This window comes from Phytophthora infestans, genomic scaffold (genome assembly GCF_000142945.1).
Source record: "Phytophthora infestans T30-4 supercont1.69 genomic scaffold, whole genome shotgun sequence".
In the NCBI taxonomy this organism is placed as follows: domain Eukaryota; phylum Oomycota; class Peronosporomycetes; order Peronosporales; family Peronosporaceae; genus Phytophthora; species Phytophthora infestans.
The window spans coordinates 61539-63744 of NW_003303690.1; the positions used below are offsets into that span (position 1 = coordinate 61539).

The following is a 2206-nucleotide window of genomic DNA, read 5'->3' on the forward strand; positions in this document are numbered from 1 at the left end:
GCCAGTTGAGGACAGCCTTGAACGAATCTGGGCCTGGAGATGTGATGGTCTTACGCACAGCAATAGCCAGCTCCCGAATGTACACGAACGCGTGTTGGTACGAGCTACTGAGGTCCAGGCCAAAGAGCTCCACCACACAGTTGCCCATGAGGATGTGGTGGGGTAGCGTCACCTCGTTCGTGAACTTGGTGTTGCGCATGTACGTCACGTAGATACCCTTCAGACAGAGTTCCAAGAATGGGAAAGGCACAGCCAGAGCCATGTCACGGATACGGACGAAGGCCAACATGCACACATTGGCGTTTAGTGACTTTGCCCACAGTTTGAGCAGCGCCTTGAGCATCCGCCGCGACGTCTTGGGACACGGCACGACGAACGGGATGTAGTGCACCAGCTCACGTAGCACGAACGTCTGGATGTCCTGGCCCGTGGTTTGCTCAAGTAGGTAGCAGGCGCAGCTGAAGAATCGACGAATCACGAGCGAGTGTTTCTTCCACTTCTTGTCGTCAATTTTGAGCTTCGCGTCTTCCTCGGACGAAGACTCGAGTACTACCAGAGCGGTTAATGTCTCGTGGGTCTGACGGAACACATTAACCATCAGACGGTTGTACACGGCGCTGCTCTGCACGTCAAACGTGATCTCGCCTTCCTTGCTGGAGTCGGCAGCGTCACTGGAGCGACAGGCGTCACTGAAGATCTTCATCAAACGACGCAAACCAGAGACCGACTTGGTCTCGAAGCACTCCTTCTCGGCCTTCTGCAAGATGGCCATAGTGACGACAGTGCGGCCAGCGCTCTGCTCCTCTAACTCCTGCTCCTGTTCAGCATCCTCCTCTTCTTCAGCCTCGTCGTCGTCGTCATCTCCACCAGCCATAGAGCCTGTCATGAAGCGAGGATCAAGAGCACTCTCGTCCTCCTCTTCACTGCTACTACCGTCGTCCACGTCGTCGTCGTCCTTCTCCAGTTTGACCTTGGCCTTGCTGTCGTCATCGCCAGCATCGTCGACCACCTCGTCGTCGATCTCCTCGTTGTCCGAGTCGAGGAAATCGGCGTTCAGGAAGTCGTCTACGTCCATCTCGTCCAGCATGTCCGGCTCATCTTTCTTTCCGGAGCCGCCATCGGCTGCAGCGTTGCGCGGCTTCTTTTTGCTAGGCGCGTCACTGTTGCGCTCGAAGCGGTTGCGCTTCTTGTCCTTCATGGTCTGGAATTTCTTCTTGGCATTGCGCTGTTTGATCTTCTGCTGCAGCAGACCCTTTGCCACAAACTTAGCCTTCTTCTTCTGCGCACCCATTGCTGCTGCTGGAGAACGAGGTGCTGTACTTCTAGCAAGCTCAACAAGCAAATGCTTGGTGGTGGTTGGAAGGCTTAAGAGTGGTGTATCAAACATAAAATAGAGGTTGTCATGGTCATACACAAACCGCGTTTTAGTGACATAAGCTGAAGTTTATCGATCTAGCTTTCAGGGTTAAATAGTATTCCTCACTCGTCAACCAAAGTGTGGCGGCACCATTCGGAAATAGCCCTGCATATCCGCCAAGCGCCTCCAAATTAGTTTTAAGGTTCTTCTACTTCGACATCTGAATAATCCAGCCACGTGCTTGGCAGCACTGTTGATGGCTGCCAAACAAGAATCGAGGGGATACCAATAGTCAACGCCGCTCAGATTTCTTCACGTTCCGCTGCCGCCCTTCCATTGTTGCAGCACTTGCTGGCTTGGGGCTTCACCGTCGTATAGACACGAGTCCTGGCTTGTTTCGGCTGTACTCATCTGCAATATCCACCTCTCCATCCCTTGCCATCGTACGCACGTAATTTCTGAATGCAATACCACCAAGCATTTAGCCTTTGGTCTACAAGTTGTGGCACAATTCCTTGTAGTAGGACGGCTTCGCATTTTAGAGAGTGTTTCGCATCGCGATTATGTTTCCATTCAGACGGCAAAATACATAAAAAGAGGTCCTGCCAGCGCCGATTAGGGTTGTCTGCAACAGAATGGCGTCTGAGAGTCACAGGAATGACAAACTTGTCAATGATGTGTCCTAATTGGTGACATAGCGTACAAGTTATTGTACAGAATGTCTTACCATACAAAATATGTTCTGGACCCAATCCTGCATAAGTCGATACATCACCTTTTACAGGAAAGATAAATCAATGGTGCCAGGAAACTCTCTGAAGACAGACTCATAAAATTCAATCACATCTC

The 2206-nt window shown here is 51.4% G+C and overlaps 1 protein-coding gene across 1 annotated transcript; it reads right to left on the bottom strand.

The window, feature by feature from the left end:
* Positions 1–168: 168 nt before the first annotated feature.
* PITG_18479 (uncharacterized protein) lies at positions 169–1291 on the bottom strand (the record flags this gene model as incomplete). Its single annotated transcript, XM_002997558.1, has 3 exons — positions 169–184; positions 288–796; positions 944–1291. The coding sequence occupies 3 exons, from the start codon at positions 1289–1291 to the stop codon at positions 169–171; spliced, it is 873 nt and encodes a 290-aa protein (XP_002997604.1).
* Between the last annotated feature and the right edge of the window lie 915 nt (positions 1292–2206).